Source organism: Ciconia boyciana, chromosome 12 (genome assembly GCF_034638445.1).
Source record: "Ciconia boyciana chromosome 12, ASM3463844v1, whole genome shotgun sequence".
NCBI classification, from domain to species: Eukaryota; Metazoa; Chordata; class Aves; order Ciconiiformes; family Ciconiidae; genus Ciconia; species Ciconia boyciana.
Genome location: NC_132945.1, coordinates 3,085,557 through 3,101,562, shown reverse-complemented (window position 1 = coordinate 3,101,562; position 16,006 = coordinate 3,085,557). Strand labels below are relative to the sequence as shown.

At 35.8% G+C, this 16,006-nt stretch overlaps 1 protein-coding gene across 1 annotated transcript in view; it reads right to left on the bottom strand.

Moving 5' to 3' along the window:
- LOC140658467 (connector enhancer of kinase suppressor of ras 2-like) overlaps positions 1-16,006 on the bottom strand; it is a 215,153-nt gene that overhangs the window by 130,601 nt on the left and 68,546 nt on the right. The window contains exon 3 of the mRNA XM_072876931.1: positions 9,654-9,817. Coding sequence (XP_072733032.1) covers positions 9,654-9,817 — 164 coding nt within the window. The remainder of the gene's footprint in view (positions 1-9,653; positions 9,818-16,006) is intronic.

The window sequence follows — 16,006 nt, the reverse complement described above, 5'->3', positions numbered from 1 at the left end:
TATTTGCAATAAAAGATCAGAATGGAAGAAATACCACTGAGCACTCCAGAATTTAGAATTTTAAATTACTGAGTTTAACTCTTGTACAAGAGGATGGTGTTTTAGTGGCATTTTTATGAAATCACAGCACAATCTGCAAGATCTGTATTTTTATGCTTTACTGAACGGAGCACTAACTTTCAAAATCTCAGGATCAGAACCGGCCAACAATTTCCAGACATGTTTATTGTAACAATGATTTGAAGTCAGCAGTAAGAATTATTTAATATGAAGCATATATCTGTATTGGTCTAATAAGTATGTATAACATATGAGACAACAGAACATAGAACTGAAAAGTCACCAGTATTGAAACAGCACTTTTTTTGACACTGCTAGTTTTCCCCCTCTCATGCATAAAGAATTCAAACAAAAAGGATAAAGACTAAGGCACTGATGAGTCTTGTTTTTACAAGTCAGTGCACACATGGACGTCTGAGCACAGTAAATTAATGTGGATTTGCATCAACAAACAGTAATTACGTTTTATGTCAGCCAATAAAGAGCAGAGGAACGATGAATTCCCACTGTCAGAGCTGCACTATATTCAACCACAGAAAAGTTTTTATCCGTTCCAAAATTTAATGCATCTACCAAAAAAATTAACAAAATCTTAAATGTAGTCCACGGCCACTCTTGTCAAGATGCAGTTACCTAAGCAACTTTTCATAAAAGTTTTGCTGGACTTAATTTTGCTGTATACGTTTACATGAATCCAGTCATTTTGGTTATAAAGCTCTAAAAATGCCAAAATCAAGGCCCCCTTTTACACAAATGAAAGATACAGTTGCTTAGTGTTAAGCACCACATAACATAATATTGTTATGTGAAAAGCACATTTATTAAAGACATTATATTCTGTAGCCTATGGCAGTCTATATAACAGCAAGGACTCTTAAAATTAAGAGGCTATGACAGCTGACCAGTTTTTTACACGTAGTTTTGTATGACAGCATTGCTACTAGTATTATACCATAGTAAATGTTGTTACAAAACCAGAGTGATCTAAAAAGTTTAACCTGACTTGCACCGATTCCCACACTACAACTTAGAGCTTCATCCCTTCAAGGCGGTCAACACTTGGCTCTTATTCCTGTACTTACAGTCTTGCAAAAAATTACATGCCCACTTTCCTCAAGGCCCCGTGAAAACATAAATGCATTTTCAGCTCAAAGTCCCCCACAAGTGTCATGCAGAATTGGAAAAAAGAAGGCATAACGCACTATTTTAACTCAGGGATTAATGTTTGTGGTAGCATTGATGAGAATCCCTCACAAGATTTCTTTTTGTGGCAAGCTTTAATCAAATACACTCTAATGTTATCAAAAGCAATGTAGAAATCTAGCAATACGTTTGATCACGAGGTAAGAAATGACACAGGGCAAATATTACAAGCATCTTTCTTTTTAATTCCTTTAGTGTAGGAAAAAAAAGATAGAAGAGAAAATGTGAGTCCTCTGCTGCACAGCTTATTCATGTGTCACTAGCAGGCTATTCCACATACTTCACACTGAAATTCTAGGGAAAGCAATAATTCATATAAATTAATTGGATACGTCAATTCTAATTAGTCCACAAAGGCTAGGTAAGTATCCTTAGGAGACCACAGGGTATCTCCACATTGCTGCAGACAAATCAAGTATCCAAATCTTGGCTAGTCTGTGGCTTGGGACACAAGAGAGCTTACACAGAGTAATTCAGAATATTGGAGCAAGGCAGCAGGGGAACAAGGTTAAAAAATAAAAGCTGGCCTTCCTGCTTCTTGCTGTCCACTGCTTTTGGCAAACTAGACTACTATGCAATAAAGGATGCCTTCTGAAACACAAAGAAATCAAAGCAAAAGCAGCAATAAACATTCACTTAACACTGTAACGTGCAATGTTACAGCAGCTGGTCTCAACAGAAACACCCGTGAAGTGAAACAGAGTGTTACTATATAGGTTTTTCTTTTATCACTGTGCAGGGAAAATGTCCATTCCTTTATCCCTAGCAGTAATTGTGATCACTATCATCAGCCTTCAAGAAACCGAACATCCAGAAGGGCTGAAATTACAAACAAAAATGTTGTCTTCCACATATAAACCTCAAAAGAAATCTACGCGATGTCAGGAATGAATGTACCATTAACATCACCTAAACCAGGGGTAGAAGAATATACACAAATTATAATGTATACCAACACTATTTGGATTGAATTTCAGCCAGTATTTTCCCTCCTGCCCTGGTCTACAGCATCGGACACGTGGTTTTTCAGCACCATATCATCAGCCTACCTATTCATTTGCATAAATTTCTGCTACCGCATCGGCCTAATAAGTAGCAATACAATTTAATTGTACATATTATGGTGTGCTGTTCTCAACCAGTGAGTGACAGTAACTCATAATATGAAAAGGAATAAAACATTGACAGAATACCACCGAGTTTACCCAGACACATAACCAGACATAAAATACCGTAATGGATTATTATAACTGGATTATTTTATAAATTTATAAATGGAAATAAGTACATTTATTTTTCAGGAGCATGCAGTAGTTCCTGTAGTAGCCTATTCACCAGCCTAGCCCACAATGGATTAGGATCCTCATTCTCACTGGTACTTAAACAGATGCATTTTCAGAAGAAAATTACAAGCTTTGGAACAGACTGAACACTTTGAATAGAACATGTTTCTCCCTATTTTGTGAAAAAGAATTATTGTGTGACAAAAGGAAATCTTTCAACTATGTCAAAAGACAGGAAAAACAAAAGTCTATTTCCTCTCATTAGTCTGTTAACATTGTCTTGCTCTACAGGCAACTGATGTACATAAATTCAAGGAATTGAAATAGGAGTCAATACAGCAAATGTGTCTTTTTTCCTGATTTGTTTTTTTAACATAAACCCAGCCCTAAGTAGGAAGAATACAGAACTACTTATAGCCTGAAGTAATTTATCTGAAGTTTGATAGCCTAATACCACAAAATTTGGATGCATTTCTTGTGGAAAAGAATTAGATGAGGTCTACTGGAATTCACCTGACCTGCAGTCCACTTGCTGCTCTCTCTTCCCCTTTTGGACTGTGTGCAGGTAGCTGAAATTTGAGTAAAATGCAGCCAACCTCCATTCTTCTATTTCTACTATATACACATTATCTTGTGACAACAGACCACATACATATTGGAATACCTGAATAGGACCATTTCCAATCCTTGTTTGGCTACATGATCTGCAGACATCATATACCCAGAGGGTTCTGTGCCTTCACCAGAGGTTATGTGGCCTTGACTGCTAAGGCACAGTTGCTGTACAAGAATGATAAATTCATACAGGATAAAGTTTTCAAAAGAGCTCGAGCCTAAGGTTCTAGTGCAACTTAACACACAAAACACAAATTCATAAGTCACTTCTTAGGTTCTAAATTCCCTTTAAAACAATCCTGTGCTTGGGTACCTCTGAAAATTTTACATACTAAGCTTTAATACTACCATTGGTGGTACTGCTACAGTATTCCAAAATATTCTTCGTGTGCAAACCACAGGCCTTGGAAACCACAGGCCACAGGCCTTGGAAACCACATCCTACTATGGAACAACTGGTGTAGAGGCAGTGGTCCTTGAAGAGAAAACTGAGAAGACATCAAGAAAAATTACCCTCTACCTTGTATCTACTTATATCAACTCACATAGCTGCCCTTACATCTGGTAAGGGAACACCGGGTGATTTCACAATTAAAGAATTTTGTTTGTGCTAGGTAGTCAACTCAAATAATATGTAATTACATTCAGGGATCTCCTTTTTCAGCATATCAGGTTAGCAAGACCTTGAATTCCTTACTTTTTACCAGTAAGACAAAATTATTATGCACGCAGGTGTGTAAAATACCTGTGAACAAAACCACCTTTAGACTACTGTGAACTGTTTGTACAAACTTAATTATCTTCCTTCAATGTCCTGATCCTAAAAGATTTTTAAAAAGGCAAAAATTGTCAACAGACTTTAAAATGAGAAAAAACAACAGACAATTCTTAAAATAGTTTATTTTTCCATATTGCATGATTTGAAAGGCTAAAAAAGAATGAAACGGCTAATTAGACTAAGCAAAAGATGATATACCCTTTCTAATATGTGGAATGATTAACTAACCCATTCAATAGTATTAATTCAATGGTTTGGCACAGCATAATAAATAGCACTGGCCTGCCAAAAGCTGAACTTCTTTTCCAACTGACATTAATAAAGCTCTCTGGATGCATATATGTTTGTATAGACAAAAATAACGTAAGTGCCAGGTTCCTCATTATACTGAGGAGATGGAATATCTCTTCATCTCTCACTAAGAGAGATGGCATTCCATTTCACAGAAAGAAGATTTACTTTCATTTATTTAAGCATCAATATCTAAATAAAACAAAGACTTCAGTCTAGAATAATTACCTTTGAATAACCTTTGAAATATGGGAGGAAAATAAGTATCTGACATACCAAATGACTTGTTAAAAATGAAACTTGGTTACATATCAGGTAAAGTAAGAAAAAAATACTTCCCAATATACTCACACTATTGACAAATCAAAAAGTATATCAGCAGAATGAAAGATGAAAAGGATCTCAAGAGAGATCATTGTAGGTACGGCCATTAAAAAGTAGTATTAATTTAAGCAAAACTTGAATAATTTTAATTCAGAAGAAACAACCTTATCAACAGATACAGAGACAGCTATGAAAGACTGGCTGCTTCATCTTCAGCATGGCATACTTCAAAATAAATTATTGCAAACTGCTTTCCATCTGACCAACAAAATGCTGTTACTGTTGTAATTTTGTTAAAGAGATGCCTAATAAAGAAATGCGTTAGAAAAATGTTAGAAAAAAACAAAGCATATGCGTTTGGTAGCTATGTCCCATACATTGTTTAAAAAAAGTAGTAAATATGCAAGCAAATTAAACTCACACCAGTTGTTATAAACATGTTGACCCACAGGTGACTTTATTTTGCCTTCTAGCAGAAAAACTATCATGCTTGGGTTGCTAGCTTCTGCAGTAACTGCAGAGAGAGAAATTTTCTAATCTTTATTTCTCCTTGAATGCTATCACAGCACAGTGCCTAATTTCACTAGCTGAATGCCTATGAATTAACAGTACTTTTAATTACTTTAGATACAATCTATATTTGAGCATGCTTTTCATTTTACATTCATTTTTCTGCCATTCATTATCAAAGTCTTTCTTCCCACTAGACTGTTTATATTTTAATTTGTGTGGGCTTTAACAACATACTGACTCCAATACTGTCCTAATTAAATTAAATTTACTTGCATAGATTTGCACAGCAACCCATGTTGACCTCAAAATTACTCCTTTTTCTTCTTCCCAATATATTTTACTGTCTATCAAAGAATTAGTTTCCCCAGGCCCTACTACTTCTTCAGTCAGCCAATGCCTTTGTGTCCTCCAATACGTATCCAGATTAGTATTTCAGCTTTAATAAAATTACAGTCCAAATCCTAAATGGCCCCTGCACTTTTTAGTCCATAGATGTTATTTAGGTCACTTCAAATAAATAATTGCAGAGCAGCTTCTGACCACACTAGTAAGAAAGGACTTTGATGTTTAAGATAGGATTCCCCCCGCCCCCAGCCATCATTCCCAACTTTCTTCCTAATTGAAACACTACTCAAAAATGCCTTTCTAGAATGGTCAAAGAATCGAAGCTGAAAGTATGGCTCACCTATGACTTTTCCTTTCATAGCACATAAATTCAACCCTGAGCAATCCCAAGAAAGTGCCAGCACTATCTCTCCTACAGTGAAAGATACTCTCACCTTTTGCACTTCAATTTTACCCTTTCAAAAACCAGATTATTCTACCATTCAAAATTATTTCATTTTTAAGGTAAAATACATGTACTTCTATATCACCATATTGCCACTTCTGTTATGCACGGGTGTATCAAATACTTTTATTTTTCCCTGTTTATATTTCTTACATCTCCTTCTTTCCTACTGCAGTTCTTCTTCCAGTGTAGAATTTTGATGGGATTCTCATATGTAATGCCTAGTTAAAGAAAGCTCTGAATTCAGCTTTCTTTCAAAAGAAAAATTATGATCTGTGATTGTACATATTACTAACACCTCTTCTGATTTTATTCAGAAATAATATGATGGTTGCAATCAATTAACCAAGACTTAATATTAGTTTATATTCTTTTCATGTTTAGTTGTGAAAAGTGGATCCAAAATCATATCAAGAGCAAATGTGTAATAGACTCCTCAACTAAACTTTCCCTGTCTTTAATAATTTGCATTTGAGAGTCTAGTTAATGGCTGGTTTAGGACAGGGAAGAAAAAACACGGGAGGTGCCTCCTTTATTTTTTGTTTTCTCTTGCACTTAGAACCCTAATTATGGATCAGCATTTAGCTATGTATATGCTGTGTAATGGTTTGCATCACTATGACAGAAGCAGGGACATTGCTCTTTGATGTGTAACCCCAAACAACTACTCCCCATGCCCCCAAAAGCCAGTGGGCTGATGGCCAGGCCCTTAGGGAGCACATATGGAAAATATGGCATCGCCACATGCACTTTCGGTGTGTTCCAAGAGCTTGAGCTCAGACAGTCAAATTTCTCTTTGTTTCCTGAAGCAACATAGCTGTTCTGCAGCTAAACTCACGACCAATGTGCAGCTGAATTCCTGATGCATCACTGAGCCTAAGCTTACCTGAGAGATTTCTACAGTACATTGGAGGTGCTTCTGTTCAAAGCATTATACAACCCATCTAGCTAAGGTGGAGTGGAACATCCTGCTAATACTGCCTGGAAGAAATAGGTCATGTAACTTGGACACTGCCAATTGCTAAACAGAAATCAATTAAGAAATCCATATATGGAGGGGAAAAAAAAAAAAAAATCAATGCTCATTGACATGGCCCAGTGAGTGGATCATATGCAGAGTACAAAGTAGTACTGACATATATTGATATAAACAGGAATGTAGCTACCTGTGATCCAGACAGGAAGAAAACACAGCGTGCATAGCATTGTGGATGCTCTGCCAGCATGGGACTGGGAACACATGCCATGCTGAATGGGGCAAATGGAGGGATGGAGGGAGACAGTTAACTCTTGCTCCTGCTGTTACCACCCCTCCACATGTGGAATTTTAGACCAGATTGTTTGAATTGATGTTTCCCCTCAATTTTTTTCATAACAAGCTTTGAAAAAAAATTTTTAAAGTATACATATATATGAATCTACGAATATACTTACTTTGTACCCTATGCACCCTGTCCATATATACAAACACACTCACAATGCATTAATGTATTGACATCTTACTAACTGGGGCTGTATTCTAGCTGCCCATAAACTGTATTAAGTTTGCTTATAATGTAACTCAGGAAATCGGGCTAAAATGACATGCTCCTTAAGTCATTCTGATTCAAATAATTTCTTATGTGTTGGTTCCTGTTGAGTGGCATAAGCAAATACCCCTATACCCTCTTTTTTAAAAAAATTACTTTTAAAATAAGGTCTTTCTGTTTTTTTAGGCTAGCTAGTCTAAAAACCCATTACAGGTATGAACTCCAATTCACAATTTTCACTGATCACTTAACCAGCTGTCAGATTTTGGTGCAATAATCTATTAATGTTTCAAGATTTAGCACAGAATAAGAATACAATTGTAATATTTTAGAAGTGTATTTCAGTTGTTAATAAAGGCAGCATGAGATCGCCTACCATTCAATTATTGTAATTATTTAAAAGACTTAAGAGAAATTCTTAATTATGCTTTTTGGTTAGATTAAAATTCTTATAAATTATTACAGATTTAAAACAGATATTATACTTAGTCTTGTAAAACTTTTACTTGTGATCCTGGCTCATTAAGCAGCTGCAAGAATTGAAGAATGTGTTGTGCATAGCAGCAAGGCAGAAATGTCAGAAGCAAGAGAATACCCCCAAGAGCAGAGCCGCAGGCAGCAGACTCACTCAGCAGAAAGCACATGGAATGGGCAGGAAGATAAAAATTTAGAAGGAGGAAAAAAAAAAGCAGGCATTTTAGAGAGAGAGTAAGAAAGGAAGGGTAAGGGCTTAGAGGCAGGAGGCTAAATAAATGATACCGGGAGCTGGAAAATCCCCATTCTGCTTTAAAAGAAAAAATAAGGTCATGAGATGGCACAGTAAGAGAAGAGCTGCACTACTGACCAGCAGCAGGGCCAGCATTTAAGAGGTACAGTTTCTTTGTTTAAAAAAAGAAAAAATAATAACAAAAAAAAAAAAAATCAGCAAGGGTCCTCCTAATGGGCACACATGACTGAAGGGCGTTCTTTTTCCAGAGGAAACTTCTTGGGTCTGCTATTTCTGACTAGTATCAGGGCATACCACTGCATTGTTCTTTAGATAACGTAATGTAACATTGTGGGGTATTTACGTTCCTTTTATGTGGAAAACAATGTTTCGGAGGAAAAACTCTTGAGTTCCATTTTAAATGTTTCCAAAACACAAAAGTTTGTTGGGTTATGCAGTATGCACCACTCTACAGGTATGGCTGCATCAAGGCCAAAAGCAATTCTCTGATTTGACATATATGTTACTTAGGTTGTAAGAGTAGATCTCAAGCTACATTAAGTATATTTTGTAATTAGAGGTACTTGCAAGAAGCATATGCGTAATAAAAGGTACTTCATACTGCTTTTTTCTTAGATCAGGTGCATTTTTCCCACTTGTTTTCTATTTCACTGCTAAATGCCAGTTTCCCTGTTGGAGACAATTTCTTATCAAAATCCCACAGGATAACCTAGTTTGTACAAAAGCAGAACTCCTGATAAAGAAGTAAAATACTGGGACTGTCATATGTAATTTACCCATGTAATTTTACTATTTTACTTTTTTGTATTTTCAATATCCTTTCACCTGTTCACCTCCACAGTTATTTTTTCTTTAGAATTAAGTTAATACATTGCATTTTATTAGCTGGTAGGAATTAAATAACAGAGGGAAAAAAGAATTTTCCCATATCAAATACTTTGTTAAGAGGCTAACCGGATTAATAACCTGTTACATGAAAAACCAGTGTTCTTCCAACTTTGGATGCTTGCAGGTTGCTAAAAAAAACCCCCACCGTTAAATTGACACACGTGTCTATACTTTAGATAAAGTCAATTTTATCATTCCAATCTTGTCTTAAAGCTCATTTTAAACAATCTTCCAGTCTAATTAGCATTACCTTCTGGCTCCTTAGTACCATCCTTTTGAATGCTGGCATGGTTAAAACACTCAGGTCTACTTGGTTTACTACAGTGTGGCAAATGTCAGTGAAATACAAGGGCATATGGCATGTAATTACAGAACCATATGGATGCCAGTAGTGATAGTCAACAGTATTTGAATGCAAGACCAAGAAATTTAGAGGAACAGCAATAAAAGACCATCATACATAATCATAAAATGGATCTATATAGTTTCTTTACAGCTGAAAGAAGCCTGTACATGTCTGTCCTTTAATGAAGCAAAGCCACTGTGTCTGTACAAGCATATAACTGTAGAGTGCAGCCTACACTCTTTTAGTTTTGGTTTGGAAATTTATAAACCCCGATTATTAAGATGAGCGATGCAAGAAATCACTTACCAATGCACATAGCAGATCAACTGCTTCCAGTATCAGTTCTTGGTGGCCAATGCGAGTGACTCCCAGTTCCTCAAGCTCTTGATGAGTGATGTGTAGCAGCTGTTCACCATTGATCTTTTCTCTTTCAAAATTTTTTATGTATTGTTGGAGGCAATCATCAAGGCCTATTTAAAAAAGCCAACAACGCATATTCAGAGAACGGAGACAAACAATCATAATTCTGTAGTTCACAAATATAGAAATTTCTTGGGAATACAAGTATAATTCCTTGTTTGGATCTATTATGTAAAATGTGCAAAAAAATTATAATTTAACTTACATAGTATAGTGCATACTACTAAAGAGAAAAGTTTATATTACTGACATTATTTTCAACATTCTTAAACATTTTAATACTAATTTTAAGCCTTCATGGTACTTACTAATGAGACAGGGGGAAGGAGAACAAAGCACAGAGTGGCATTATAGAAAACCTTTTCCTTATGATATCGTGAAGACCTAAATATAAGTTTAGCTTATGATTAGGAGCATATTCTTCCTGGTATTCCTCTTGTAGGACTCTTCAAAGTCATACGGTGTGGCCATCACTGATTAGGAAGAGTGGTTTTCAGGCTCAGTAACCACCTACACTAACTCTGCTACACCCAGTGCCAATTTTTTTTTCCCCCCAAATCAAACTATCAAACTTTCTGAAACTCAATAACACACAAATGGTTTTGTTACAAAACCTTTGACTAATAATACAATTTTGCCCACACACAAAGAATTATTCCATTTTGCCCTGAAACTTGATCTGGTAAGAATAACAGATTTGGTAGCTGCCACATTATTCTATTTCTCAGACCAGAGAAGGGACTGATTAACAACGTAAGTTGAAATATTTTTCATTCCTCCAACCCCATTTCAGAACCACGCATACTTTAAGTTTCCAGCTAGAACAATTAGTTGAACACAAGACTCTACTATTGAAAGCTACATGAGGTTATGCAGAGTTCCCTCAAGGGCTCTGCCTAGAATTGTACTAGATTCAATGAAAACCTAACATGCGTACGATTTTCTGTAGACCTACAAAAATTCAGCTTCAATAACTTCTTTTACTAAGTAGAATAAGTAGAACACTTTGATTCTCAACTATTTGTCCTACAGTGAAGCAAGTAAACCTAAGATCCATAAAAAGTATGGATATCCAGAAACCACAGAAATAACCAACTTGGGCATTTAAGATAGTGCTTTGAAATATCTTGATTTCTGCATGCAGCCTTCCATTAAATACACATGAAGTTACCAGTATGATTAAATTAAGGAGAAAACGTGTATGCAAGCACTAAGAAAACACAATGTATATAAAGAAAAGGCAAGCAAAAGGCATATGAACAATATTGTTCTCATTTGTCTGTTTAAAAGTTCTCACATATACAATATATAAACAGAAATAAAGCAAAAGTTAGTTATCTTCATTTCCTGGGTTATTGATGTAAGGAAACAGATAATTCGATCAGGTACCTTAGTATCTTTTTAAAGATAAATTTGTAGTTATTTTAACATTTTTTGAACGACAAAGGTCTTTTTAAGTAACCAGAGGATACAGCTTTGCAATGATAAACAGAAATATATTCCTCTAAATTAGTACAGGAACGCTAAATGAGATAAACAAGCGGATGAAGGAAGTTCACGGAAAACATATTAGAAAACTACATTACTATCTATCACTGCATTTATAAAAGTGATTTAATTCGATGTAATAAAATTGGCCTATTTCATTGTAATAGAAAATATTAGCTAAACACATAGCTAACATGCAATACCCCAGCCTAAATGAATGCTGGGATTAGTTAGCGTCCAGAGGAGAATTTCTAAAAGTTATAGGAGGACTTGGTCAGAATAACCAAACCACCTGCTGGGGAAGTGAAAGCTTGTGGCAAGTGAAAGCTTGTGGCAACTGAAGTCAGAACATGTGAAATTTAAAGCTATCCTGTAGACAAAAATAGTTGATATTGTCCATGTTTTTCTATTCTCAGGTTTTTAAACAGAGTATCTGAGAAAGAGAGATCTGACACCTTATATTTGGCATGCTGAATATTACCACATTAAGTCTCAATTAAGCCAACATAATTCAGGTGAGACACAAGGACTGTGATGACACGAGAACTGAATAAAACAAAACAATGTATTTGTCTTCTGTTCCGTAAATACAAGGGGATATTATTGCAGTTTTCTTCAATTAACTTATCTTTCAAAATTGTTCAATTATTTACCCTGTAAACTGATAGTCCTAAGTTATGTTATAGTGCTCATTTATCATTTACCACGTAACATGCACAGCTTTACAGTTGCTTATAAATATATCCCATACAAAACTAGATTAGTGATATAAAATGTCATATTTTATATGTTGTTATTCGTCAGTATGAGGTGCTTTTTGGTGGGTTTGTTGTTGTTGTTGTTGTTTTTTTAACCTCAAATCAGCAGTCTGTTTGTAAGTAATACCTAAGCCTTTTCTCTGTTCTGGAATGGTCTGCAAACAGGACACTGTTTCTCTGCATCTCTTCATGGTTTCAAATGATTTAATGAATAATTTTATGTAAGTACATTTCAGTTTGGATTGGTTGAAAACTGGTCACTGCAAGTTCTACATTTATTATTTAACATTTGAAATTCAGAGCCGTTACACATTTCTGTTCCCTGCTTGCTCAAGAACAGTTCTTAGAAACAATTTCAGAGCAAATTCCAAACCCCACGTGTTCCAGATTTGCTTTTAGTGAATATTTGCCTAAAACTCATCAGAAGAAGTCACTGAAACTGATACCAGAAATTAAATTATTTTGAACAAAAATGAAGCAAATTAATTTTAAAATTTAGTATCAGTGACCACAAATAAGCATTTGTAGTATTCACAAAGATTTAGAAAATACCAAACGTACGTGACATCCTATGAAAGCTGTGTAGCCAGATGTATTAAATGTGCCTTTGTGCCAGAGAGAATGTATGACAGAAGAGCAAAATATGAAATTTGTATTATTCATACTGCTCTGTAATAACTCCCCAGGGCATCTTTAGAAGGCGTTTACTTAATGGTGCAAACAGTATGGCAGTTGACAACAGAATACAGAAATATATCATTAATGGAGCAGGCTGTCTCATAGCATGACAGCGTCTAATAAATACACACACACAAAAGAAATATTTGCCCATTGCTCTCTGCTTTTCTATCTAGGAGCTAGGTATTGTATTCCATTGTTCCTTTTCTTGCAATGTAAAATTTTGTGTTTGATAAGTGTGAGGTGTTACAAAGCAAGAATTTAGCTATCAGTAGTTTCATTCTTTATTATCATGGCTATAATTGTTTTTAGCATGAAATATCAAAGATGCAATTAGAAAGAGTACAGAATGAGATCATTTTGACTCACCAAAGCCAAATGGAATATTTGTTTCTTCAAGCCACTTAGGCCTCATTAGTGCTCTTTATGCAATTTTCTCGATATAATTTCTGTTTACAGATAAGACTTAAATTAGTTAAGATTCATAACTGCAAAAAAGTAAGGGGCATTAACTCTGTTTTATATGTAAATAAACAAAATTAAACCACTATTCCCACGTTACATAGTGTCAGTTAGGCAAGAAACACAGAGGCTTGCAGTTCTGTTTCTGCACATTCTTACTTTTTTGGGGTGCAGTTTGTAACTAACCGATACCCTTCATAGTGCAATAAATTAATTCAAGGAAGAGGGTTTAAATGTGTATGCTTTATTTTAAAGCTGAGATTTAACATCCATGATGAGAAATCTGCTATATTTTCTCTTTCCATTTTTAAGTAAAAGAAACCTTATTCCATCCACAGGGACTAGGAAAACTTTATCTCTGTATTCAAAGAGTAGAGGAAAACAAGCATCTCTGATATGTTTAGTGCAAACTATCATTTTGTAAATAAGGCATGTAGTAAATTGCCTAAATCAAGGGAACATGAAAAAGAAAGGAGGTGGAAAAAAGGTAGGGAGAAAGGGCAGGAAAAGAAAAGCCAGTTAGCTTTAAAATTTTTATTTGCTGAACTGCACGATTAAGAAAAAAGGGATCATTACAACAAAAAACAAACCAACATGTTATAAAAAAAATTCTCTGTAGAGCTAGCTAAAATCAGATTTAAGTATTAACTCAGAGCCAACATTACAAAAGAGATGCTACAGATTGTGGGCAATAAGACCCACTGAGATTAAAAAGAATCTTTCCATTGATGTCAACAAACATCAAGTTTGTTTTACATTAAAAGCACAAACATAGTTGCCATGTTATGTAAAGATCTGTCCCTTTCTCTCTGGCATTAGACAGGGATATTGAAAAAAAAATTACTCTAAACCTAAATGAAAAGCACAGGTTGTTGCCCTCTGCAGGAAGTCAAATTATGCAGACAGGGCAGCTCTCACAGGGGAGAAACGTGGCGACAATAACTTTGTCAAGTGTGATCCATCACAAAAGACAAGGCATTTCCAAGTTAAAAAGTCTGTCATTTCCAATTTTTCATAAATCTCTCCATAAGTTACATCTATTCTCTTCTCCTTTTTCATGCATTTTAATGGATTTTTGTTCCTTATTGTAAGCTATGCTGGTTTTGTAATCTATCCTAAAAATTCCTGACCAAGTGATGGTTTTGTTCATACTACATCATTATTCCCAGAGGAAAATATACAGCAGCTGGCTAGAACAACAGAACACTGGCTGAGAAATGGAGGGGTTACGGGAAGGGCAGACAGGAAAGGTCCTTGCCAGTTCAGCTTGTCACAAACATGACTGCTCTCACAAGGTGATTCTTCTGACAGAAGAGGGTATACGAAATAATACACTCTGTTTTAAAAATGCAATGTTGCTCATTCTGCTTTTCGGGTCTAGGCTGCAAGAGAAGGAAAAGAGCTTAGTGGAAATGCATTCACCACTCCTGACTTCTGCAGTTTAGCGCTGATGCAAGGAAGTGCTAGAGTCCGCTTACGGCTGGTTTGGCATAGAAGTCAAAACCACTTTGATTAAGGGTCTGAGAAAGCGCTTAATATTTTTCCTAATTAAAATAACTTTTAAAATAAAAAGCACATAGCAGAACACTAAAATCACAGTTGCACAAAGGCTTATACACAACAGCAAATCTGAGGTATAGATACAAGTGTCTGTGGAATCTGGGTCTAAAGGACAAAACCTGAAAGTCAATGGAATGATCTCCGTTTGTTCAGAAGGATTACACTGGTCTGTCAAGAGCAAATTAATATTCCTATTAATGTATCTCATTTGACTAATAAAAGCTATACAGCAATCATATCTCTGTTGCAGAATGGTGACTTGTGAAAAATCAATAAATCAAAGTGAAATGGGGACAAAATCAATTTTCAAGTGTTGTTGTGCTAGATGTTGGAGGAAATCCACTAAAGCTGCTGCGTCCTTCAGCGAAGATAAATGTAAATGGTGACTGCGCTGGTTTGTGAGGGCAGATATCTGGTATAAGACGACCACAGTGCACAACAGGAGCACGCCCGCACCGGCACATGCGTCTCAGGAGTGTGAGCCGAGTTGTGAGCCACCAGGGTCATCTAATCATTCAAAGGAAAACTGATTGTACTGAAACTACCTCTGGGTGACAAGGATTAAAAAAAAAAAAAGGACAGAAACACTGCAAAGAAGGGAACAGAAAAGGCAAAAGACAACCACAGACTGTGCGCGCTTTGAGAAAAGGCATAGGGAGAAAGACTGCTGAAGTAGGTTTGGAACCATAAGAAAAGAAACCTATTGTTGATTCCTGCTGGTTTTTGCAAGTGACCTTGCACATGACCTTCCAAATAAACAGGACTGCACCTGAGGCACCTCGCCTGATTCCACCAATGGCTTCTCTTCCTAGGCAAAGCAACTTGCAAGTCCAGAAAATTCACTATTGAAAAAGGAAACTCTCATTTCTGTGCCTGAAATTATCTAATTAATTGGGGAAGGCAGCACAAGCTTCTGCTCCTGTCACAACCTTCAGTTTACATATGCAGATCTTCTTAAATATATTCAGTGTTTAACAGCATTTACAGGCTCAGTCCAAGTTGCAGTTGTTACAGAAAGCAAAAAAGTTGGGGTTTGGTTTCTTTAAAAAACAAGTGATATTTTTTATATAAAGCAATATTTAGCAGCTAGCTAGAAAGATCTGGAAGAAATTGACTGCTTGGCTAACAGAGAGAAGTAGGTGGAGAACACATGCCTTTTCCTAAATAATTTTATTGAATACATACATCAATTAATGGGTGTTCTTGATCAAAAACATTTATTACATTGGGCTTCGGCACAGTGGATCTTTTCCGATTCTTATATAATTTTAACAATAAAAGTCATCAGGTGGG